The sequence below is a fragment of the Podarcis liolepis genome (genome assembly GCF_965112155.1).
Source record: "Podarcis liolepis genome assembly, chromosome: 8".
Taxonomy (NCBI): domain Eukaryota; kingdom Metazoa; phylum Chordata; class Lepidosauria; order Squamata; family Lacertidae; genus Podarcis; species Podarcis liolepis.
In genome coordinates this window covers 41,838,020-41,863,525 of record NC_139560.1, presented here as the reverse complement: position 1 = coordinate 41,863,525, position 25,506 = coordinate 41,838,020, and the positions used below count along the sequence as shown (strand labels likewise).

Here is a 25,506-nt window from a genome sequence, read left to right as displayed (position 1 = left end):
GAGGGGGGGGATATCCAAATGCATTTTGTTAGATTTACCAGTGTATTTTATATAAAATGCTGGTGAGGCACAAACGTTTTAATCAAATTAGTATGCAACATAAGGCAGCTGTGTATTCAAATGGGTTTTTAAGCAATTTGGTTGTTTTCTTTATAATAACAGGAAAGAACATTTTGATTTTGAAGGTGACAGAGGCAATATTACCAGAATTAAACAATCTGAATTAGCTTTTTCATGAAATGTAATATGTTTTATGCTTTTAGATGGGACGCTCCAGTGCTTTCAGATGAGCCTTTCACTGTCACAGTCAATGGCCAGGAACAGAATAAGCTCTGGAGGTAGGATTATCCTCGAATTTAATTTTTTTTAAAGGAGGCTAATGGCAAATGTTTCTAGCAAACTTTAGGTGCATCTGCGCTATAACTAGAGAACCAAGACAGGCTATTAAAAGGAAAGAAAAGGGAGGGCAAAGAAGAAAAAGAAGAAGAAAGTTAGATATTTTGCTTAGTTTCAAATGCCTGTGTAAAAGGGATGTAATCTCTTCATGCTTATCAAAAAACAAACAGCTTGACTCACACATACGTATTTTTAGATAGACAAGTGATACAAACAAATCTATTTGTAAAAAATGTGGAGAACATCAGAAAAGGATATAAGATATATTTGCATATAAACTCAAGGTTTTCTCCTACAGCAGTAAAAATATATTTTACTGTAGTACTAAGTGACACCATGAGAGGGAAGTTGAGTAGTAAGTCCCTGCCCTTCTCCATTCCTCCAATGTCCTAATTCTAAACATGAGAGATGGTATCCATGGAATCCAAAGGGAATTGCATGCCTGTAGTACGTTTAGGATCAGGATGCAAATTATCATTTCATTCAGTTTATATCCTACCCTTCTCCTAAACGAGCCCAGAGGCAATTTAAGAGTTATATACCTGTAAATTGACTGATTTGTTCTTTATTCAATCATTAATGTTCTCTTTCTTTAGACCACTTTGCCATTCTCTTTCCCCCATCCATCTCTTCCATCCCTCTCTTATGCTGGGAATATCCTCCCCCAAACTTTCACTGAACTGAAAGAGGCTGGATTAAGAATAAAAATCCTACATCCTATAATCCCCCATTAAATAAATTAAGAACACAGGTTAATAGAAACATCCCAAATCAGACCATGGCCCATCTAGCTCACTTATTTATCTATGCTGACTGGCAGTGGTTCTCCAGGGTTACAGAAAGGAGTCTTTATAGGCCCTCTCTGAAGATGCAGCCAGAAACTGATCCTGGGAACTTCTGCATACAAAGCATGAGCTCTGCTACTGAACTACGGCCCTTCCCTATAATATCTAACAGCTGCTTTTAACACAACCTATTTACTCCAGCACACACTTTCTCCATCATTTGGGAAGCAATATATCTAAAATCACATTGGGAAACCATACTATCATCATGTAGTCTTTAGACCATGTCGCCATCATCATCTATGAAACTCTGCCTGTCAATCAAGTAAGAATTGTATGTAAGGTTTTCTACAGTTGTAAGAGCCATATGACTATCCGTTTCAGAGCAACTTCTCCAGTCAAGTGTATATTTTAATCAGAAGCTGACTAGAACAGCATATTTTTATATATTCCAACAGTTTTAAAATATCAGTCCTCAATCTCATCTGAGAACTATCCATATGGTTCTACACTCCCGAGATATATGTGTCCTGACAGAAAGTACATTCCAAAATTTCTAACAAGCACAGATTGTGAAAAGATGCCACGACTTTACCTATATCCTTCTGACAGGTCAAAATAGTGTCTTTAAAGTACAGCAAATATGATAAATACCCCTAATGCTGTTTTACTTTTCACTTCATCACTTCCTCATTTAAATCATGGGTTGCCAAAGAAAGGCTTGTGGTTTGATTGTGGCTCCTAAAATGTTTTTGTATGGCCTCCCATAACATATTACAAGTCTGAGTATGCCGATGGAAATTTAGTTGAAAGTTCCAAATTCATAAATCTCACATTTTCAAACTTAAGTTTTCAAACATTTCAAACACTGGGCGAAGGCGAAGCCAAGCCTGTGCTAATGGTGCCGCATAGGGTCCAGGGGGCTGTGCGCGACCACGCAAAGGGCGCCCCCCATTGAATGTGGGGAACCGTTATTCTCGATAGCTACAGATTCTAAATGCTTGAAGAAGCCTATGTTGTTGGCACAATACAGGCAAATAACTGGATTTATGTCAGCAGCCTCACTGAGGGGAAGAGTAAAGAAGATCACATGTGATAACCTGGCATGAACAGGACTTTAAAGAAAATGTTGTATGAAAACAGAATGAACACTATAATATGGTGAAATAGGCTGTTGCATAAATTGTTGTAACCCATCTCAAATGGCAGCAGTAGTTGACCATAAATTTTAGATTAATGAGTATGTATGTATGTATGTATACGTGTGTGTGTGTGTGTGTGTGTGTGTGTGTGTGACAGTAGTGGGAGATGGCTCAAGCAGAGTTTCTTTTCTAATACAGTCAAGGATCACAGGATGCAATTATTAAGTTTGGATTCATCTGTGCAATCATGCAAGAGTCAGTGTATTAAGATAAATTCTTTTCTGTATAAAAATTGGAATGAAAGTGAATTTTGGTTTATTCAACCCTTCTTTGCATTCTACATGTGCAACAAATTAAGGGTGTTACCTACCTTTTTCAAAACTTCAAAGACCACTCTATATTAATACTTCTCCCTTGAAATGCTCACAAGAAAGTGTCTTTTACAAAAGCCAAATGTTCAAAAGAATATATTTGTAGAAAATAAGTGGGAAAGGGACCAAGTGTTCTCCGGATTAATATATAATTACTTTTTTCAGAGTTGTGCGTGTCATGATGCTTAGCAGTTTCCCTACTCTCCTAATGGCTCTAAAGACATGCATATTTACCTGGGAGTAAGTCTTATTGAACTAAATGGGACTTATTTCTGCAAAGACATGCATAAGATTGCATTGTAAATTATCTTTCCTACTTCGATCATTGCCACAGTTTAAGAAATTTTCAATAAAATACATACAAACCACTTGGGATGTTTTACTGTTTAAAAAGTGGTTTGTAAGGATTGGAAATACTGTAAATAAGCAAAAATGCAAAGTCACACCTGGTATCTCTTTTCAAAAACAGCCAACATACTATTAAAATATTTGTTTCTATAGATAACCTCCAAGCCAGTCAATTTCAACCATATTTTTAAAGATGGGTTGAAACAAGGGAAACTCAGATTCAGGAGTATTTTGTTATACCTATTTTAAACCTTTTAACAGCACTCAAGAAGGCTGCTGTTTAAACTATTTTAATCTGGCAGTATTACCATGCCAAGAAAACTCCATGGACAAAGATAACAGGCATATAAAAGTTATGACGCTGGAAGACAGGAGTGCCTGGCATGCTCTGGTCCATGGGGTCACAAAGAGTCAGACATGACTAAAAGACTAAACAACAACAATTACCATGCCTCCTCATTTCTCTGCCCATACCAGATGTAGGGACATAGGGATCTCTCTTGGCTCATCCACACTCACTCGTGGAGGAAGGGGGTGGGGGGGGGCGGTCCACCCCAGGTGTCATCCCTGAGGGGGTGTGTGACATCGCCGCCCCGCCCCCCTGGGACACTCGCCCTACCCCTGGGTGGACAGCTGGCTCTGCCTCTATCCATGTCCTGTGGTTTATTCAGTTTGGTCTGTGACTTCTAAGCATGGGTCCAATAGGTTTTTACTTTTGTCCTGCCAGTTTTCCTGGGGAAAACACTGAATGGGGAAAATATCAATCTGCAGAAAATCTTATTGACATTTGGTTTGATGCAGCAGTTAGCAGTGGGTTTTCCTGGAGAAAGCAGCAGGGGGGACAGGGATGGCAGAAAAACCTCTCAGACCCATGCCAAATGGAAGCGTGGATCAGAATAACATAAGCAATATTCTATTGTCTAGAGCACTTCTTCTGTTTAATTCACTATATTCTGATGTTAATTGCTAGAGCATTTCTTTATTGAAAGAGAATAAAGGGTGTTTTGGGGTATAATAAACTTTTAGTGTATACAGTAGCACTAAACAAAAGGACAAAAAGTGATGGAAAACAGACTCAGCACTGATTAATACTGCAATGAATACATTGCGTAGTGCCGTTAGAGGTAACTGTGGGTTTCTTGGCTAGATTATTATATAAATACAGTTCAGTTAACAAGCAGAGGTAGAGAAAGGTAGATGAAAAATGGGAAATATTTAATAAGAGAGCTTTGAATAAGGATTTCTAAGTGAAACTAAATTTTGTTATATGCAAAAGCTTGAGATGTTCTCTCGATCTGCAATACTTTTTGTATCAAGCATGCCAGTGCAGTCTTTTGATTCTAATATGAAACTACAGTAAGGATCATTGCACTAATGCATGAAGATTTGTGATAATGTTGCAGAAATTTTACTATCAAAACTGAACTGCAGTGTAATGACTTTTGTTATCATGGTTTCTAATAACTATTCAGCATGAATTGACCCTACATATGTTCTGCTGCAGTACTATGGCCACCACTCTGAAAAGGCTGAAGAGAAGTCTTTGAGCAAAAGAAAATTCATGTGAAATGTGTGCCATACAATATTAGTATCCCTGTAATCATTACAACCAAGACTAGAATTGGAATATTTTCTTCACTATTTCTTATCTCACCATTCCAACTGCCTTTCTCTTTGTTCATAGCCTGATCTTTGTCTTCCCTCCTCCAACTGCACCCCCTAGCTCATATCCTTTCATCTACTTGTTTTTCTACAATGGCTGTTTTATACACTATACCTGATCCTCTTTCTCTGTACTGGTATATGATGGTAGGAGGCGTGGACCATGTACAATAGAAAGCTGAATCATACACAATAAAATGGAGGGAGAGGTGACAAAGAGAAGCATTCCTGATGTAGCTTCAACAATGCTAACAAAGTCAAAAAAGAGTTTCACAGTAGAGATGAGCTCCCATCCATCTAAAATGAGTATGTCAGCATTCAAATCTTGAGTCATACAAAATGAAATTGAAACCTAATTTTGATCATGTATTTTTTAAGGAAGACAACTCTGTGCATCTGGGAAAGGGTGAACATAGAGTGATTTTCTCCCTGAACATTCATGTCACTGTGATGTATATGTGCAGTAAGCAACTACAAAAATCATTACAGTGATACTCCCACAAAATTGATTTTCTGTTGCAGTTGTAAGTCACTTATTAGCAAAAATCTGAAGAAAAATACACCTTTTAATAGGAGCAGTATATAACCAGTTTCATTTCTTGTTCTACTGTAATTAGTACAAATATTATTTATGTGCTGATTTTGTGTGTATAATTACATTATCAAAAGAATTTTTCAGCTACCTTTGTAATTATCCAATTTGGATCCTTAAATAGCCATGCTTTCCTGGTTGATGTACCTTCTGGTGCATAAGAAGAGTGCACACAAAGACAGTACAAATTTCCTTAAGATTTTTAGTAGTGCAGTTCTTCATATTTTTTCCAAAACCAGTCAAGATTCTCATAAAGCACATTAATATAGAGTTATAGACTACGCACCTTGTGATACATACACCAGCCTCTTCCAATTATCCTATACAGTTGCACACAGAAAGGATAATTTTAAACAACCTCCCACTTTAGATTTTTAAATTGTTTTATACCTCTGGCCTGTTACATCTTTAGTTTCTTTCCTGATCAATTTTCATTGATTTTTCACAGTTGTGCAGTGGTGATAGTCACATGCAATTTGATCTTATTAAAGGCTGTGACAGCCCTTTGGCATCTTGGACCCATTATGAACACCAATCCTAACAAATCAAAGCAAGTCTTTATATGGAGCTTGAGCCAGAGGGCTCATCTTGCAAAAAGGAAGCATCTGCATGTGTACAGTGAAGCTTCTGACCTTTCATTTTCCAACAGCATCTCAAGCAGCATCACAGATGGCTTTTGAGACACCGCAAGCACACAAGCTCAAGTTCTAATAAATGTATGGGTTGCTGTTACGAAATGAAAGTCAGAAGTTCCACTGCATGTGTAGCCCATCATGTGGCCTCTTGGAATGCTGCAATGATGGCCAACAAGTCAAGTTTATAATGGGAATTTTCAGGAAAAAAATAATTCCAAGCAAATTACCTTGCATAATAATTTCACTTTTTAACAGGAGAAAGTTGCGATCATTGTTTTCCAGAAAGAACCTCCTTCGCTGATCTACTTAATACAGAGTTATACAAACATTTCAGTGTAATGAGATGTAGGCTATTAGGTGAGTGGGATATTATGAATCCTCAGCAAAGCAGTGCTTGATGGGTTCCTCACCCGGTATTTGAAATTCTTGTGGTGTTGAACTGAGTATGATTTCAGTGTAATCAGAGGACCATTTCATCACAAATCAGCACTCTTCCTGATTACCATACTTCACCTGACTGTGGACTGAACCATATTGTTTGACAATATATCTGAGGCTATGAAGCTGGGTCACAGAATCATAGAATCTTAGAGTTTGAAGGGACCCAATGGTCATCTAGTCCAACCCCCTCCAATGCAGGAATCTCAGCTAAAGCATCCATGACAGATGGCCATCCAACATTGAACAGCTGTGAAACAGTGGGGGAAGGGTGTCCCCCCCAGTAGTACAGTGGTACCTCGGGTTAAGAACTTAATTCGTTCTGGAGGTCCGTTCTTAACCTGAAACTGTGCTTAACCTGAAGTACTACTTTAGCTAATGGGGTCTCCCGCTGCTGCTGCTACGCCGCTGCTGCACAATTTCTGTTCTCATCCTGAAGCAAAGTTCTTAACCCGAGGTACTATTTCTGGGTTAGCGAAGTCTGTAACCTGAGGCATCTGTAACCCCAGGTACCACTGTAGAGGAGCAATGAATGGGAGCAGGTAGTTTAAGCTTTCTTTTGCCCTCTTTTTCATCTCTTACTACCTTTCTACCTGAAACCCTGCTTCCAACCCACTTTTTCCTATGGTGCAGAAAGCACTAGTGACTCACTATTGCTGATTATCTGAGAAATGCACAAAGCCTTAGCTGCTGCACCAGGCTAGGGAATCCACTCATTTGCATGCATGAATCTTCATCCAGGAAGGGATATGAATGTAGAAGAATTTTCTGCACTTACTAGTTTTTGCTTTTTGTATGGCTCTCTGTTAGAGCAGGTCATTTGCCTTGCATTAAACAAAAGGCAACTTCTATAGAAACATTAAAGCAGAGCATAATCTACGCAAAAAGGCATGCAAACAACAAACGGAATGAATGATAAGCTTTTGAAGATCCTCGATAGAAAAATACTTTTGTTAAAGTAAAGAAGTAAAAATGTACAGGATGGAAAATATAAAGAAGGAAGACATGGAAGACATCACATAGGATGTTCAGGAACTTAACAACTTATTTGAAAACATTATTAAACAGTACGAATTAGCAAATAGAAAATAAGCAATTAAGAAACCGAACCCATTATTATCATACCTGCTGCTGGTCTCTTAATCTTGATTCAGCTCTAACTTTATGATCATAGAAGTCTGCAAGCTCATTTTTGTCATTTAGATAGCGTAACTGAAGCATCTGATATTCTTGTGCTAAACGCAGATTTTCATCCTCTGAAAACTCCAGAGATTTCTAAAGGGAGACATTTTTTATTAACATTACAAACCATTTATAAAGCTATGATTTCATTTCAAAACTCAATAAGATTCATTTTTATTAGAGTTGTATTCTGTTGCACTGTACAGAATACTGCATATGCTTTGTATGCCTAAGGACTAATAATAATAATAATAATAATAATAATAATAATAATGTGCAAACAAATTACTGTACAATGAGTGAAAGGAAAACAGTTCTTATATGTTCCTTTTCTGAATTAAAAAAATGCAGTGAAGCAATTGGCTAAGCTGCACATGAATGGCCTGATTCAGCAAGGGAGATTTGTGTGTGCAGCCATTATAGATGTGCATCACGATACGCATCTGGTGTTCACTGATATTAATGGATGTGTCTGATACATTCCCACCCAGGAATGCACATGCCTACCCAGGGCCACTAGACACATACAATATAGTGCAGTAAAGGGATTAATTGCATCTGCAACAATGTAGAAAAGGGCTGCAGGAATGTATCTCTTTCCCCAAATACATGTGGCAGAATGCCACCACCTGCGGTGACTACAAAGAAGCATGTGTACATCCTCAGAAATGACACTGTAGTTTGTCAGCTGCTTTCCCAAAGGATGGCATGCCACTCCTTATATTCTTATAAGAATATATGCATTTCAGTATTATATAACAATATTCTTGTATTAGTTCTCTCAGTACATGGGATTTCCAAATTAATCAAATTTAGCTAATGGGAATGTACTAAGGCTTGTTTACATGACTAAATATAGGCTGAAAGGGAATTTGGGAGACTAGACTGAGATTTCTGTGAGTCTGTACTGTCTGTGTGCTTTTTCTGCAAAACTCCACTTCTACTATCCCTACCAACAGAAAACGACCCTCTAAATGCTGACCTGGATTTCATGTAGAGATTCTAAAAGGAGGCAAACAATTAATATAATTAAATAACTTCTTTTTCTTTTTCCTAATACACAATTGACATGGATAAGTGAGTTCTTCAGTACAGCAGTCTTAAGAAGCTTAGACAGAAAATTCTATCTTTGATTCACTTCCCTTCTCTGGAAGGAGTAATATTTGAGGAAGATAGATATTTGGTGGTGAACTTACATTCACACAGAAAAGTAGCATGTTAGGAAGGAAGGTGAGGTAAATTTTTTTTCTCCTTGTCATTTTGTTTAGTTTGTTTTATCTGTATGAGCTGCAAATTACAGTCCATAGTAGTGCAGCCCAGACAGAGGTTACCCCCCCTCAATTTCTTTACTTTTTTGTTTTGTTTCTTTGGTAAGCCATGCCAGAGGGTGGCAATTCATACTGAGACTCAGACACCAGGGTCAAAGAGTTTAGTCTTTCTCTCCTTGCCATTTTACACATGTAAATTGCAATGGGACAAATAGCTTTGAGGGGGAAATGGCCTTGAGGAAAAGAGTTAATCCACCACTGCATCCAGTACTGCAATTACCATTTGAATCTCAACTGTATATATGCTTCTTACAAAAATGTAAAAGACTGGATGTCTTATCATGGATCTCATCTACTTAACTCTTAAATATGGCAATAAAAAGAATGCAAAAATATCAGGGAAAGTTTATTCTCTCTCTGTAAGAATAATATAAGGTAAAGGTAAAGGGACCCCTGACCATTAGGTCCAGTCGTGACCGACTCTAGGGTTGCGGCACTCATCTCACTTTATTGGCCAAGGGAGCCGGCATACAGTTTCCGGGTCATGTGGCCAGCATGACTAAGCTGCTTCTGGCGAAACTAGAGAAGCGCACGGAAACACTGTTTACCTTCCTGCCGGAGCAGTACCTATTTATCTACTTGCACTTTGACGTGCTTTCAAACTGCTAGGATGGCAGGAAAGAATAATATAGGACACAGCATTTTTTATAGCAATCTCACTTTTACTGAAGTCCTGATGGTTTACATTATAATGGTGACATCTAGCACAAGCAATTAACATTTATATAGTAATCACAGTATTAGAAAATCAGTTAACTATTAAGAATGTTGGGGAGATGGTATTTATATATAAAGAGTAAAAGGTCAACATTTTCATGGCAAACGGGCTAGGGAAATGAGGTTCTCACCATGCTTTGAGAACAAAATAAATGAAGACTGAAGCATACAGTTACCCAAAAGTTAGAAAACCTTTATCTGAAAGTTGCCACTATCTTTAGCTCTGTTTTAGAAATTCACGGAAAAAGGAGGCTTTCAAAGGTGCATCAGGAAAGCCTTCCAAGAAACTTAGGTTGCACTAGGGAGTAAGCTCCAATGCATGTAGTGGGGCCAAAAAAATATTCATAAGGTTGCACTCTTAAATTCATGGCAATATATAAGGGAAAATAACCCAGAAAAGCCCACAGAATTTGCTCCTTATCAACTTATTTGGCAACAAATGTGTAGTTGTGCTAATTTGTTGAGTGCAATGGAGGTATCTTTTCTCAAGGAACAAATTCTACTTGGGAAATATTGCGTGGTCCCTGCATTCCAATCTCAGTTTGTTGTATCCTTTCCTCTGTTAGTAGGGTCACTGTAGTCTGGAGAGCTGTGCAGAATGTTGGTAGTACAAATGTCACTACCAGCTTTTGGATAATGGCTGTGTCTTCACTGGTGCTGTATGACAAAACTCTATCACAGAGTTCCCTGGGGAGAGGGATTGATTGTTAAACCACTCTGTGAGGGGGAAATGGGTCTCCAAACAACTTTCGACACCTTTGACAAACTGCAGTTCCCAGGATTCTTTGGGTGAAGTAATGGCTGCTTAAAGTGCTATGATACCGCTTTCTGTGTAATGAAATACAAAAAGGGAGAAAACGCACTACATTGGGAAGGGAACATAGCTCAATAGTAGAGCACCTATTTTGCATGGAGAAGGTGCCAGGGTCAGACACTGACACATGCAGTTAAAACAATCGGGTAGTAGATAGTGAGAAGGAGCTCTTCTTGGGAGGCTGGGTAGCTGTTGTCAGTCAGAGTTGGCGATACTGGGATAGATGGAGAATTGTTAAGACACCTATCTAACAACCATGAAATGACATATATTTGAAGCAAAAGTATCACGTCCTCTACGCCACATTCACACAACACAGAAAGGAACAAGTCTGTACAAGCTGTCACTGCCATTGATTGTCAGTACACCTGCTGGCCATGCCCCCTTTTATCTGTGTGTTCAGCATTAGTTTGAAATCTTCCATGTGATCAGGAACTGTGAGAAAGTCAGGGTTCTTGCACATGTGGAAGAGCTGTACGTACATTTCACACTCATGTAGAACATATGGACATGTGTGTGTTATATACTTTTAAACCATGAACTGCTCCAGGGTGCAATAGTCATCCATGCAAAAGGAAAGTGATGTGCAAGACCACGGAATCTTGTCCTATGGAAACTTGGAATGATACTCTAAATTCACTGCAGCTGCACATTGCATGGGGCAGAATGGTAGTGAGGGCAAACTGTTCTTCAGGGACGGCTGCTCTCCATTAATGATCTATTTACTTACCGTATTTTGCGCCCCATAAGACGCTCCGGCCCATAAGACGCACCTAGTTTTTTTTGGGGGGGAAATAAAGAAAAAAAAATTTATTTCCCCCTCAGGTGCGGGGCTGGAAGAACCAGGTCGGGGAACAGTGGGAAGGCACGCTCTGCCTCCCCGCTGTCCCCCGAGCTTGTGGGGCTGGCGATGGGGAGAAGTGCACCAGTCCCGGGAGGGAAGGCAGCTCTGTGCCGCCATCCTGAGCGGGGCGGGTCTTAGCGCCCCGCTCGGGATGGCGGCTGAGACCTGCCTGCGGTCCCGCGACGGCAGGCAGCTCTCTGCCACCATCCCGAGCGGGGCGGGACTTAGCACCCCGCTCGGGATGGCGGCGTAGACCTGCCTGCGGTCCCGCGACGGCAGGCAGCTCTCTGCCGCCATCCCGAGCGGGGCGGGACTTAGCGCCCCGCTCGGGGTGGCGGCAGAGACCTGCCTGCGGTCCCGCGACGGCAGGCAGCTCTCTGCCGCCATCCCGAGTGCGGCGGGACTTAGCGCCCCGCTCGGGATGGCGGCAGAGACCTGCCTGCGGTCCCGCGACGCAGGCAGCTCTCTGCCGCCATCCCGAGTGGGGCGGGACTTAGCGCCCCGCTCGGGATGGCGGCAGAGACCTGCCTGCGGTCCCGCGATGGCAGGCAGCTCTCTGCCGCCATCCCGAGTGGGGCGGGACTTAGCGCCCCGCTCGGGATGGCGGCAGAGACCTGCCTGCGGTCCCGCGATGGCAGGCAGCTCTCTGCCGCCATCCCGAGTGGGGCGGGACTTAGTGCCCCGCTCGGGATGGCGGCAGAGACCTGCCTGCGGTCCCGCGACGCAGGCAGCTCTCTGCCGCCATCCCGAGTGGGGCGGGACTTAGCGCCCCGCTCGGGATGGGGGCGCAGAGCTGCGCTGGTCCCAGGACCGCAGGCAGCTCTGCAGGGCCACCGGGAGCGGGGCGGAGCTTCTCCCCCGGCTCCCGGTGGCCGGGCAGAGCTGCGCTGGTCCCAGGAGCGCAGGCAGCTCTGCAGGGCCACCGGGAGCGGGGCGGAGCTTCTCTCCCGGCTCCCGGTGGCCGGGCAGAGCTGCGCTGGTCCCACGAGCGCAGGCAGCTCTGCACGGCCACCGGGAGCGGGGCGGAGCTTCTCTCCCGGCTCCCGGTGGCCGGGCAGAGCTGCGCTGGTCCCAGGACCGCAGGCAGCTCTGCACGGCCACCGGGAGCGGGGCGGACCTTCGCCCCGGCTCCCGGTGGCCGGGCAGAGCTGTGCTGGTCCCGGGATTGCAGGCAGCTCTGCGCAACCCTCGGAGCCGGTCTTCCGAGGGTTGCGCAGAGCTTCCTGAAGCCTGGAGAGCGAGAGGGGTCGGTACGCACCGACCCCCCTCGCTCTCCAGGCTTCAGCGAAAGCCTGCATTCGCCCCATAAGACGCAGGCACATTTCCCCTTCATTTTTGGAGGGGGAAAAGTGCGTCTTATGGGGCGAAAAATACGGTAGTAACTCCACCATCACAGAAACCTGAACAGAATGTTGGTTTATGGGAGCTCTGTTGGTTCTGTGATAGTTTATAATGAGGGCTCCAAAAAGCTGCGAATGGCAGGCAGGGAGGGTACCGCTTGTGCAGTTTTACGTGGGTGTGTCAGCTTTTATTGGACATTACCACAGTTGCTTCTCCTTTCCTCAAGCAAGGAAGCAAACCACAGAACAACAACCTTGGCATTTCGTCCAGACCAGCATCTGTGGTTCACTTCTCTGAAAACCACTATCTGAAGTCAAAATTTGTTCTTGGGTTTCTGTTTGTGGTTTGTTTGGAGAAATAAGCCATAAATGTTGCTTCAGATGTAACACTAAGATAACCACTCAGTGTTTTTCCTCTCCACTTAGTGTAAGAAGGAGCAAAGTGGGAGTACTTCAACTGCATGGACTAGCAGACATCTTATGCAGAACCTAATTTAACTAACTATGGTTATTTATTTTAAATATGTATAACCCACCATTCATCACAATCATTTCAGAGTGAGGTACACCTTTAGCACCTATAACAATCTATAGTAACAGCAAGAAATAGTTAAAAGCAGTGAATGTTAAACCAACAGAATGGTATCTACTTTATTCTCAAATGCTTGAGTAAATAGACCTGTTTTAAACTGGTGCAGAAATGGAAGTCAGCACTAGTTTGGGTTAGTGGCTTTGCGTTATGTGTGCATAAGGCCAGTTAGCTGTAGTGGAACAATTTTTCTTAAAAAAAAAATTCCATAGGGGTTCTGGAACAAACTGCTTATGGGAGGGAAGCAGCAGCTCCAAATGTGGATTTGCTTTCCAAACTCCAGCTAAAGAGTTACAGAATAAAAATTATTTGACTTTAGGATTGTAATTATTGCTGTGATTAATAAATGTTATAATCTTAGAAGAGCAATTCACTACACATTCAAAAATACATTTTCTAGAAAACTGTTTTCTAATTTTAATGAATACTGTGACAAATAATTAACTTCCTTTTCTACAAAAAAAAATATAAAATCCACTTTGTAGGATCATTTGTCCACATAAGCTTCCAGAATACCAAGGCTTGTTAGAGTTCAAAGGATTGCTATCCTTGTAATTTTCATTTTAAAAAGTGGTATAAAACATTGTAGTAATTAGAACACACCTAAAACATTACTCTCATTGAATCGCTTAATGTTTGTAAGCATTTTCAATTCTGAAGAACAACTCAGGAAGCAACCTTGCTGACAGAGTTTCTGACTCATCAAAATTATGTCCTTTATTTCACTGACAAGCCATTTTGCTTGAGCAAACCACTCAGTAGCAATGGACGTGGCTGACACCCAGTGGTCTTCCAGGTAAGAATTTAAAATAAACACACACACACACACACACACACACACACACACACACACCACAGAGCACTACTAGAACAACTTTGTATCTATTTACACTTCAGAGCTCTTAACTACTACATATTCAAGGTGTAATCTGTTCTCTGGTTTTTATCTTTTTTCAAATGGAAGGCTAAAATATAAAAACCAATGTCTGAAACACCTGTTAAGGTTTTTGCTTTGCGCCTTTTGCATATCCAGCTAATTTATGTTCACATAATTGAGATGGTATGCACAACTTTATTAATGGTTTAACATTTGTTCCACAAATTATTGCAATCATTGATGTACTATCATCATGAAAGATTAGAACAGAATTTGTCCATAAAGTTGCTTATGAAACAAAATTAAACAGTGCTGATATACTCTCTATTTAAATAAGTCTAACAATATTAGGTAGATCTGAAGATGAAGAAAAAACTTTTACATACAGTTTGATACAGTGATACAGTTTGTGATAGGCTTTCTGTACGGCACACACAAGATCACAGTTTGGTGGCAAACACACCATACATTTAAAGCATCTGACCGCTCCCAAAGAATCCTGGGAAGTGTAGCTCACAGAGCTACAATTCCCAGCACCCTTACAAACTGTAGTTCTCGGGATTCTTTGGTAGAAACTAGTGTACACAGCCTTTGTGGTTTCATATTCACATTTGCTAAAAAAGAATTAGAATCCCTCCTTCGGCCATAAGAGTGCAATGCAAAGTGGAAAATAAACTCTCATTACATTTTGTTGTTGTTGTTGTTTAGTCATTTAGTCGTGTCCGACTCTTCGTGACCCCATGGACCAGAGCACGCCAGGCACTCCTGTCTTCCACTGCCTCCCGCAGTTTGGTCAAACTCATGTTGGTAGCTTCGAGAACACTGTCCAACCATCTCGTCCTCTGTCGTCCCCTTCTCCTTGTGCCCTCAATCTTTCCCAACATCAGGGTCTTTTCCAGGGAGTCTTCTCTTCTCATGAGGTGGCCAAAGTATTGGAGCCTCAGCTTCAGGATCTGTCCTTCCAGTGAGCACTCTGAGCTGATTTCCTTAAGAATGGATAGGTTTGATCTTCTTGTAGTCCATTGTGAGGATGATAAAAAGTAACTAATCTGCTTTTAATTATTTTGGTCATGTGCTTCTAGTTTGGCTTGGTTAATCTGTGCACAAGAGAATGTTCTATCAATATGACAAACTAGTTTCTTGCACAGTACAGTAATCACCTCAGTTATTCAAATCTCCTTAGCTGATTAAATCAGGAATGGGGAGCCTCCAGCTCAAGGGCCAAATTAGAACCAGCAGAGTTCCGAATTTGTCCCATGAAGCCAGGGGCGCCGACTTATAAAAAATATTGGGGGAGCCCGCGAAAGCTCATGAATAATAAATAAGCTCATGAATATGCAGATAAAGTGGCACCGCCTCCTCGTGAGCGAATAGGGGAGAGCGTGCTGCGCCTATTAATCAGCTCCGAAGGAAATTGGGTGGAGCTTTTGCTCGGGAGGGAGGGCAGGAGGCATGCAGCCCGACCCTGTGCATTTTGGGCTGGGGGAGGGGCGGCGGTGGCGCTCTGCTGGAGGGGCACCCAAGATTATTGGGGGGGCGGAGCCCCCCCAAACGAATTTTTGAGGGGGCTCGGGCCCCCTCAGGCCCCATGGAGTCGGCGCCTATGCATGAAGCCATTTCTTCAACCACACCATCCTGCACCACACGTCATGTCATATGATGTCATTTGTGGGGCAGGTAAGGAGACAGCTCCTGATTGTTCCTTGGCAGGAGCACATTTTCCATTCAACACCCTTTAAATCTGGTGTCAAATGCAAGCTCCCAATTGGGAGCTCCAAAGTGCAGCTAACCACTGTCAAAAGTGATCAACATTGATGGCAAGCCCAGCTGGGTTCTGTTGTACTTGGAAGTTCTTAGTCAGGAGCTCTCATCTGCAGCTGGTCACAGGTGAAAACAAAACTTGCAGTTGGCAAATCCCATTTTCAATAAGAATCTTATGCTGAGTTCAAGTTGGGAAGCAAAGGGAAAATGCCATTGCAGGTAGTTTGAAGATATGCTTGCAAATGGAAAAAAAGAAAGAATAGTTTTCTTTGAAGTTGGGTTACTTGAATGACAGGTGGGAAGCCCTGTTCACCTGTCAAAAGTGGCCTGTGTGACAATTCAGGATCTGGCCCATTAACCAGATCCTGTTCCCCACCCCTGGATTAGATCCTGCAGATGAAAAATGGGGGTGGGGTGGGTTTGGAACTAATTACATTATTTTGAAGAATTATAGGATGTTTTCATAGACTTGAATGAATTTTATTGAACTGAATATCTGAGCAATATCTGTATGCCTTTGAGAGTTAGCCACCCATTTAGAGTTACTTATGAGTAGTCCTATTGCTGTTAATCCTTTGAGCATATGATCACCTGCTTGTTCAATCTCCTAATTAAAAGGTAAAGGTATTAGGTCCAGTCGTGACAGACTCTGGGGTTGCGGCGCTCATCTCACTTTACTGGCCGAGGGAGCCGGTGTTTGTCCACAGGCAGCTTCTAGGTCATTTATCTACTTGCACTTTGACGTGCTTTTGAACTGCTAGGTTGGCAGGAGCAGGGACCGAGCAACGGGAGCTCACCCCGTCACAGGGATTTGAACTGCCGACCTTCTGATCGGCAAGTCCTAGGCTCTGTGGTTTAACCCACAGCGCCACCCGCGTCTCTAATCTCCTAATTAAAGATGACAAAAATCTTATAGTGACCATTTTTATTCCTCAATGAACTGGTTATGTAAGTTTATCTGAGGGCAAAAATATACAGAGGATTATAACATGAGTTTATTCATGAATCAAATTGACTACCTAAATGTTTTAATAAATCAATGAACTGATAATTATTTACTACACACACACCCCAGTCACTTTGGTGCTGCTCACACAGCAATTCTGACTTCACCCTCAGAGGCACACACCATTGTCTCTCGAGCTGGGATGTCCCAACCAATGAAAAGTGAATAGATTAATTAAAATCTGACTGGATACAGGATGAAACATGTGTTATGATAACATTGGGGTTGGTTCAGTCCTATGGTTCTAGTGTTATTCCTATTATCTTTATTTTGGAAATGCTTACTGATTAGACTATATCTTTAAGAACAATCCAATGAATGAGTAGAGGTAAAAGCAGCAATACCTTCTCCAAAAATAATATGACAAGAAAGCACAAGAAGATACAGATTGTGGCAAGCCAATAGTCACTGCAGATATGAGGAAATCACTTTCAATGGAATTTCATAAATTTGAAAATGAAATTAAAACTTTTAAGAGGAAGATAATTACGGTCATTAATGATGCAGAAAATAATACATTGACTTTATTAGAGAATAAGTTAATTGATTGTGAAATAAATAGGATGCACCAGGGTGGCATGACTAACTAAAGTCCATTGATTTCAATGGGCCTAGTCTGAGTATGAGTAACATTGGCTATTACCCACTAAGTAATAATTAGAACTGCAGATGCAGCTTAATTGTTTTTACAGAACTTACAATCAGATGAGGTAGTTGGGGAGGAACTAAAAAATATAAACACAAAGTGAATAACATTACTGACTTTTAGTAATAAGGTAGGAAACCAATGTTGTAATGGAGGAGAGCACCACCCTAGCAACAGAAATGTCACTGTTTATAAATGTAATGAAGGAGAGATCAATGTAAGAGATTATAATTGCAGTCAAATCAATTAATTCAGGTAAAACACCTGGACCCAAAGGGGAAGGAGTAGATGACCCTTGGGTCCCTTCCAGCTCAAAGATTCTATGATTCTAACAACTAAATTCTAGAAGCCCCATATTGAATAGCCCCAATTTCAAAGGAATTATTATTCCTTTATTATTTAAAGGGGAAAATTCAAAGTAAGAAGCTTCTTGAAACACAGAGAGATGCAAGGATAATAGTAATTTTAAAAGCAAATACAGTTGCAGATATTGCAGACCAATCTCAGCATTGAATAAAGACTACAATATTTTAGCAACACTTTTTATGTTTCTTAAAATGTACTAAATATTCTTTTTTTCAAATCGGCCACATTCTTGACAAATAGATTATATGAAGTTGTAGATAATTACATCAACAAGCCCAAAATGGATTCATTAAAGGAAGACAACTCACAGATAACACAACATTGTGAATGCAGAGAAAGTGTTTGGTTTAAAAAACTTTTGAGCCTCTATCCTCTTGTATCCTGCCCTGCCTCTCATGTGAAGTGCCTATTTTGTCCTCCCAACTTCCTGGCAAGACCGATGTGGTTGAGACATAGAGACTTCTGCAAGACCATATAGCAAATGCCATGTCTGAGTGAGGATTTGAACTTATTTTTTCCTTGTCCACACCAAGGGCTCCCAGAGCTTCTTTGCTTTCCCCTCTGCTGTCTATTTCTAGTATTCATTCCTCCACAGTTATCTTTTTTTCTAGTTCCTTTTCAACTAATTTTCAAGAGTTCTTTCCTACTGTGATAAGGCCAACTTGTAGACATGTGCATTCACTGTTGATACAATGATACATTGTTAGAGTTCAGATGCTATGGGGAAAGTGCTAAGAAAGCAATGTGTCTCCATCCCAATCACTAGGAGGGGGTCACCTCATTTGGGGCTAAGGGAGAAGGTTTTATCCAGCCATGAGATGAAAGTAGAAATCAGTAACAGCTAAAACATTGCACTGAGATGTTCTTTCACTTTGTGAGATTTGTGAAAGAGCGAGCTGATTTTGCAATTACACTTGAGATTACTGCCTCTTCCCCTGTTGTCATTTTAAGGGGCATCCAGAAGTCACACCCCGTGCAACTGTACAGTAAGTGAACCACATGGCACCTGCAATTTTCTTGCTCAGCACTTATCTGTGTGCTTGTAAAACTCAGGAGTGTACGCCCCATTTGGGTGCTCAAACTTTCAGTTATTAGTAAGGCAAGCAAATACAAGTTGTAGGCAAACAGAAATATATGAACACAAATTATATATAAGAATTATCCATAAAAATAAAAAACCTGACTGATACAAGAAATAAAGCATACATAAAAAACAGAATCTTAGATCCTGAGAGAGGCTATGTGGCCTTGACTAATTTGAGCAGCCTTCACTTTGAATTTAGCCCTATTAAGCTTAACAGAACTGTTGACACCAAGCAACGTATATTTAATCTTGTCCTTGTCAATGAGGGTAGCAACCACTCCTAAAGATTTCTCTAAAAGTTTTTGCTTAGGTGTTTTATACAGTTTACATTCTAACATATAGTGTAGTGTATGGTGTCCTCTACCCAGGAACTACTGCATATGCAGAAGTGCTGATCTCTGGGGATTCTCTTAAATCTCCCTTCCAGAAAATTAGACTTCATAGTCTGAAAATGCAGGACTGTAAGTGCCTTGTGGAGAGAAGGTGGATTTAGCTCAGATAAGTATTTCTCTTCCCCATGGTGTGATTTTAAGGTTGGGAAAGTACTGGAAAATCTGGGTAACGTAATGACATCTATGTGCTGTTCTGCAAACAGATTTTGAAGTTACACTTTAATATTGCAATGGCTAATTTGGATTTCAACAGTGAAAAGAGCCACTGGATCAAGTCCATCTTTCCTCCATAATAGTTAGCTATCCAGGTGTTTGGGGCAGATGAACAAGACTGCCCTGCTGCACACAATTTCACCCATTCATTTACTGAGTAACTTAGTTTTTTTTTTTTTAAAAAAAAGACAGCACTCACAATGAAATATAAAATCAGCATTACTCCCACAGGTAGGCCACAGGTTATCATGGCAATAAACTGATTCTGTACTACGTCCAACTGTTTTGCCTCTGCAATGTTCCAGATTCCCAGCATTTGGGTGCTTAAACTGCCATTTTTGTGGTATGACTGGAGTTTGTGGACTACTATCATGAAAAAACCTGAATGCATGAAAAGGCCCTGCTGTCCCTCATCTCTGGCCCTGCCTCTGACTAATGGTGAGCCTTAGGCAATCTAAGAAAGGGTCACAGAATACAGAGCATGAGTCATTCATATCAGGAACTAGAAATAGTACTAAAATAGTCCCTGCCCCTCTCCTAAAAAAAGCTTGGTTGGAATCACGTTTCCTGTATGTTTTTAGAACAAACTGTTATCTATGAGAGATAAACCATCTCTATCTAGGGAACATGGTCATTGCAAGATGATGGCACTAGGAGATTCTTATAATCTCTTCCAATGCTATGCTTGTGTGCTTTAAAGTTAAAACTCAACCATGGTTTTGCCTTGTTGCAATAAAACCAGACCACTGACTTATTTTCTCTGGTTCATATGAATTACCCTGACACAGTTATATTCTGCATCAACTTTCCTACAATTTTAGTGCTGCCTTCATTCCAGCTATTGGACAATGGGAATGCATTATCCTGGGGCATAAAGGGGTTTCATAAAAGAAGAGGAGGAAGAAAATGGAAATCCAGCACCGTTTAAGGAAATCAGTGAATAAATTACAAAAACTGTCCATTTCCCTGCCCCTTTTAATCTTACTGTCGTATTCAAACTATTGGGCATGTAACTGAATATCTCAACTGTACCTGAAGAAATAATGGAGCGTGTCTCTGCAGTAAAACAGAACGGCACTAAACTGATGAGTTTAACCCAGCAGAAAGAGCGGCTGTAAACATGACAAATGCCTGCTATTGATTTCAGGTTTAATTACTCTGTGCAGCACTGACAAAGCCCATCAGATGTTGTTGTGAAGTGTAAATGGAACAAACTACACTTCACTGCCCATAGGAAACTGATGGTGTCTGCAGTTTGCATTGTTTACTTTATCCTCCGTAAACTTCAGCCTTGATCAAATTAACAAGTGCTACTAACCTCCAACAAACTACAATGCACTATGGTTTTACAGCAACAGCCTTGGAACAATAGTTCTGCAGCATTTCATTGATAAGAAATGCCTGGCTAATAAGAACATAATGGCAGCTAGTGGTCTTTAATGTCCAGTTTTGCCTCCTCTGTTATCACAGGATGGAAAAGGTTTTCTATAATCTACCTGGTTAGAAGTGGTAAAGTAGCAAACTATTAATATTGTAATACAAATTACACAAATGAAATATTATGATACAAATGATAATACAAACTATACAAACCAGGCAAATGATAAATTAGAACACAATGACATGCTTTCCTCAGTAACTTGCAACAGTGCAGTGGCATGACAGGATCTTCTTGAAAATTGCTCTCTGCTCAAACATACTGGTACCTTCACTGACGCTTTTTTGTCTTGACTGTCTCACTGTTCTACTTTTACTTTAGTGTTTTTCAATTCCTTCTTATTTCAGAATAAAAGATCCAAGGCCCAATGCTAAATAAATAAACATGGTCAAATGTGTTATTGTCAAAACATTTTTTTCTGACTAATTTATGGCAGTAGTTCTTTCAGATACAGTGGTACCTCGGGTTACAAACACTTCGGGTTACAGATTCTGCTAACCCAGAAATAGTACCTTGGGTTAAGAACTTCGCCCCAGGATGAGAAAAGAAATTGCGCAGCGGTGGCACGGCGGCAGTGGGAGGCCCCATTAGCTAAAGTGGTACCTCAGGTTAAGAATGGTTTCAGGTTAAGAATGGACCTCCAGAACGAATTAAGTTCATAACCAGAGGTACCACTGTACATGAGATCTGAATACTTAAATGTGTCAAAGTAAAATTTGGTTACTAGTTACTTGTTACTATTCCTCTGCTAATGTTTTTCTCTGAGAATACAAGTTTAAAAGCAACATTAATAATTTTAAATCTTTTATTTTTCTGTTTTAAACATTTTATGATGTGATGCTTACTGCCCTGAACATGGAAAGAATGGCATACAAATTATTGAAGTCTGTGGCCTAGATTCTAAATTCCTGTGAATAGAACTCCACCCATGGGACACCCAGGGCCATTCTGGCACCTTAGGCAGACCCCAAAATTGTGCTTCCTCTCCATCAGGGAAGGAGTGAGGGAAGATCTACTTCAGGAGCGAGGAGGAAAGGAAGATCTACATTGGGAACTGCTGCCCCTGTGGAACCTGCCACTAGAGGCGGTTGCTCCATCTTGCCTAATGGGTGGGCCCATGAAGATGCTCACCCTAGTAGAAGGTGGGTGGTGGTTTCTGCCCATTACAATTTTCTCTGCAGCCCCTACGCCCTCTGAAAGTCTGCTAAGGAGAGTCGGAGGACCCTCCAGAACCCTCATTTAAAGGCAACTCAGTATCTATGCCAGTTAATTTGTTGTTGTTAATTGTTGATAATGAATATATGTGTGGCAATACAGCATTTTACAGATGAAGGGGGAAGTCATACAATGATTATACAGACTGACTGAATTTTGAATTAATAAAGATCATATCAAATGCTTTGTAGAAACCAGCCAAATGTTCTCTCTGTCTATATTAAGCAGTCATCATCACATAAAACTGCACTTTTGGTTGAATTTAGATCTATTGATCTTCTGAATTAATTTAGATCTATTTTCCCACTTTGACAGCATAAAATGAGACTCCATTGCATATAAATTTGTCATTATCTTATGATAAAACAGTTACCTTTCCCATATCATTCTCATTTAGAATGATTTGAATTTAGAAATTGAACTCTAGCCTGACAATACAGTTCACAATAAAGAAGGTAATGAACAATATCCTCTATCAGACCAATTCTATGCTTAGTTATTCAAGTCCTACTGAGTATAAAGGGACATATCTGAGTATATACATTTAGGATTGCAAGCCTATGCCAGTTTGTCTATAGGCACAAAGGAGCTGGTCATAAATTATTATTATTATTTTTAAATGATATTTATTAGAGGTTTGAAAGTTACAGAAAAAAGAAGAAACAATAAAAAGTTAAACAAAACAAAACAATACCTTACAATACATCAAAAATAAAAACAAAAAACAAAAAACAATACAGCAAAACAACAAGAAAAACAAAAACATTTAAAAACATATCCAATATTTCCGTATCTTTACCTTTCATTTACTTGTTTCATCGACCTCCTCACACTTCCCTTTTTTGTATTCTAGTTCAATTAGCTATTTCAGCAAATACTTTCCATCTTTCTCAATTTTTGTTCTATAATTTATCTTAACACCATCTAACCTTAAATTTTCCACTTTGGCCCATTAACAATCTATTTTTACTTAATTCTTTATAACATTTCTGCTAAAGCCATATAGCTTCATTCCAGCATCCTTCTAACATTCATTAATTTTGCAATATTTCTGTAAATATACTTTGAATTTTTTCCAATCTTCTTTCACCGACTCTTCTCCCTGGTCTCGGATTCTGCCAGTCATTTCCGCCAATTCCATGTAGTCCATCAGCTTCATCTGCCATTCTTCCGGGTGGGTAGATCTTGTGTCTTCCAATGCTTTGCGATAAGTATTCTTGCTGCTGTTGTAGCATACATAAAGAAAGTTCTATCCTTCTTTGGCACCAATTGGCCGACCATGCCCAGGAGAAAGGCCTCTGGTTTCTTCAGGAAGGTATATTTAAATACCTTTTTCATTTCATTATAAATCATCTCCCATTATAAATCATCTCCCAGAAATTCTTAATCCTTGGGCATGTCCACCAAAGGTGAAAGAATGTACCTTCAGTCTCATTACATTTCCAGCATTTATTATCGGGCAAATGGTAGATTTTTGCAAGCTTGACTGGTGTTATGTACCACCTGTAAATCATTTTCATTAGATTCTCTTTTAAGGCATTGCATGCCGTAAACTTCATACCTGTTCATAATGTTATGTCCAACATCTTGTGCCCATTTAATCATAGCAGATTTCACCGTTTCATCCTGAGTATTCCATTTCAACAGCAAGTTATACATTCTTGACAGATTCTTAACTTTGGGGTCTAACAATTCTGTTTCCAATTTTGATTTTTCCACCTGGAAACCTAGTTTTTTGTCCAAATTATAGGCCTCCATTATTTGATAATAATGGAGCCAGTCTCGCACTCTGTTTTTTAATTTTTCAAAACTCTGCAGTTTTAATCTGTCTCCCTCTTGTTCCAGAATTTCCCAATACTTCGGCCATTTGGCCTCCATATTGAGTTTTTTCTGAGCCTTTGCTTCCATTGGTGACAGCCATCTTACGGTTTTATTTTCTAGCAAGTCCTTATATCTTATCCAGACATTAAACAATGCTTTTCTAACAATATGGTTTTTAAACGCTTTGTGTGCTTTAACCTTATCATACCACAGATATGCATGCCAACCAAATACATTGTTGAAACCTTCCAAGTCCAACACATCAGTGTTTTCAAGAAGCATCCATTCTCTCAGCCAACAAAAGGCGGCTGATTCATAATAAAGTTTAAGGTCTGGCAGGGCAAATCCACCTCTTTCTTTAGCATCAGTTAATATCTTAAATTTTATTCGAGGCTTATTGCCCTGCCAGACAAATCTAGAAATGTCTCTCTGCCACTTCTTGAAACAGTCCATTTTGTCCAAAATTTGCAATGTTTGAAACAGAAACAGCATCCTTGGCAATACATTCATTTTTATCACAGCAATTTGGCCTACCAGTGATAACTTCAAGTTTGACCATATTTCTAAGTCCTTTTTCACTTCAGTCCAACATTTTTCATAGTTATCCTTAAATAAATTCATGTTCTTAGCAGTCACGTTAACCCCTAAATATTTCACTTTCTTAACCAGTGTTAATCCTGTCTCCTTCTGAAACTTATCTCTCTCAATCACAGTTAGATTTTTCTCTAAAACCTTAGTTTTCATCTTGTTCAACTTAAAGCCTGCTACCTGACCAAATTCTTGAATCAATTCCAGTACTCTTTTAGTACTAGATTCTGGCTCCTGTAAAGTCAATACCAAATCATCAGCAAATGCTTTCAGTTTGTACTGTTTAGCTCCCACTTGTATACCTTTAACCAATTGGTCCCTCCTAATCATATTTAGCAAAACCTCCAGGACCGATATAAAAAGCAATGGAGAGATTGGGCAAACTTGTCGTGTTCCTTTCTCAATCTTAAATTCTTCCGTCACTAGGTTATTCACAATTAATTTAGCCTTTTGTTCTGAATAAATTGCACCTATACCATTTCCAAAACCTTGACCAACCCCCATCCCCTGTAAATTCTTCTTCATAAAACTCCAAGAAATATTGTCAAAGGCTTTCTCTGCGTCCACAAATATCAGAACTGCTTTAGTATTAATCTTCACTTGTAGTTTTTCTAAGATATTAATTATGTTCCTCGTATTGTCAGACAAGTGTCCGCCCGGGAGAAAGCCCACTTGATCTTTATGAATTTCTTCTGCTAACACCTTTTTTAATCTTTTAGCCAAAATATCTGCAAAAATTTTATAGTCCACATTAAGCAGTGATATGGGGCGGTAGTTCTTGAGCTGTGTCTTTTCAGTCTCTGTTTTCGGTATAAGTGTAATATAAGCTTCCCTCCACGACTCTGGTGCCCTTTTCCCTTCCAGTATTTCATTACAGACTTCCTTTAAAGGTTGTCATAAATTATTTCATTTTATT

General features: G+C 40.3%; 1 protein-coding gene across 11 annotated transcripts in view; it reads right to left on the bottom strand.

Moving 5' to 3' along the window:
- CCDC178 (coiled-coil domain containing 178) overlaps nucleotides 1–25,506 on the bottom strand; it is a 136,723-nt gene that overhangs the window by 33,911 nt on the left and 77,306 nt on the right. For 9 of the 11 annotated variants that reach the window (XM_083517739.1, XM_083517748.1, XM_083517745.1 and 6 more), the window contains one exon: nucleotides 7,495–7,644. The exons of 1 other annotated variant lie outside the window; for it this stretch is intronic. In XM_083517739.1, coding sequence (XP_083373865.1) covers nucleotides 7,495–7,644 — 150 coding nt within the window. Of the gene's footprint in view, nucleotides 1–7,494; nucleotides 7,645–25,506 lie in introns of those variants that run through there. One more of the 11 variants, XM_083517741.1, reaches the window with a different exon arrangement.